The sequence below is a fragment of the Triticum aestivum genome, chromosome 5D (assembly GCF_018294505.1).
Source record: "Triticum aestivum cultivar Chinese Spring chromosome 5D, IWGSC CS RefSeq v2.1, whole genome shotgun sequence".
Classification (NCBI taxonomy): domain Eukaryota; kingdom Viridiplantae; phylum Streptophyta; class Magnoliopsida; order Poales; family Poaceae; genus Triticum; species Triticum aestivum.
Genome location: NC_057808.1, coordinates 322,186,796 through 322,188,244, shown reverse-complemented (window position 1 = coordinate 322,188,244; position 1,449 = coordinate 322,186,796). Strand labels below are relative to the sequence as shown.

Genomic DNA, 1,449 nt, shown 5'->3' with positions numbered 1-1,449 from the left:
ACGTGACAGATGCGGATCTCGTCTTCATTCTGAGAAGATACACATGCGGATGCCGGGATGCGACCTATGCTATGCTACTTCCGAGTCAACGTTGGCTTCCTGAGTCGATCTGTGCCTCCCGTCTCATCCGCTGGCCGTTGCCTTGCCCGAGGCGCATCCTCCGGGTCTGGCAATGACATGCCCGATTTGCCGGTGTTTTCTGCGGATTTCCATGCCGAGTCTCACGAAGAATGGAAACAATTCTGAAGGAACTAGCGTGGAAGAACTTGGATGCAGTACGTAGAAGCACGAGGTGAACTTCGGTATATTTACAACAGAAGAAGAAAAGTCGACTGAAACAGAGTAAAGCAGCTAGATCGATCGATCAACTAAGCTCTGGTTCCATGCACCCAGAGAGCATGGACAGGCATCGATCGTACTATGGCTCTCACATATATAGCTCGCTCGCTCTCCTATATCTATATGTCTACGCTGCCTGGCCGGCCACGCGAGGTGACTAGGCCCAGTCGCCGACCGGTATGGCGCTCCCGGCGCGCCGGAGCGGTGACAGCGAGCGGGAGGCCGGCGGCGAGGCCTCCTGCCCTTGCCCGGCGGCCGGCCTCGTCTCCAGCAGCTGCAGCTTCAGGAGGTGCCTCCGGGTCTCCTCGTCCTCCCGCTTGATCCTCCGCACCTGGCTGTGGATGAGCAGCACCTCCCGCTGCTCCTCCTCCTCCAGCCTCCTCCCCTCCATTGAAACAGACGGAAGCGATCTCACCATGGAGCACGCACGCACGCACGAGCTGAATTGTTAATCTGCTGCACCTGCACCACGTATTGGTGATCGGTGAAGCCCGCAGTCTCTTGGCGTGTCGACCGCGGTTTATATAGCGGTAGGTGTGGAGGAGGTGGTTGTCGGGTCTGGGTTTGCTTGCGGGTCGATTTTCGCGGGAGAGCGACGGCGGCGGGCCGGAGACGAGACGTGGGGTGGCTTCCGAGCGGAGCGGTCGCCGTTTCAATTGCTTTGGAAAGGCACGCCACGGCTGCTCCTTTTGTTTCGACACATGGATTAATCGTGCGCGCCATTTTGCTTTCGCTTGCCAGCCTCCGTTCTGCTGGGAGAAGAAAAGAAAAGAAAAGAAAACGTGTGGAGTGGTCACTGACTCGGGGAACTGATATGATGATGGTGGACCAATGTCAGGGACACAAAGAGAGGCTTATCACCTATGCGCGGTCACGTTCTCTATCACTATTATCTGGTTGGGCGCTACCTGATTGGGTTACTGATCAACTCAATCCACGATTAACGCGTGCCGTCTCAAACAACCTGGAGCTAAAACAAGAACAATAATCGAAGCGAAGTGCTCCTGAACCAAAACCCACGTTTCCCTGGTGATTTTGAAGATATTTTTCCGCAAGGTGCCTAGGCAACACCGTCGAGTGGGCGTCGCTTCTACCAAAGTTTCCATGTCT

General features: G+C 55.7%; 1 protein-coding gene across 1 annotated transcript; it reads right to left on the bottom strand.

Moving 5' to 3' along the window:
- Positions 1–285: 285 nt before the first annotated feature.
- LOC123124773 (uncharacterized) lies at positions 286–850 on the bottom strand. Its single transcript, XM_044545332.1, has one exon. The coding sequence runs from the start codon at positions 755–757 to the stop codon at positions 497–499; it is 261 nt and encodes an 86-aa protein (XP_044401267.1). The 5' UTR covers positions 758–850; the 3' UTR covers positions 286–496.
- Positions 851–1,449: the final 599 nt, after the last annotated feature.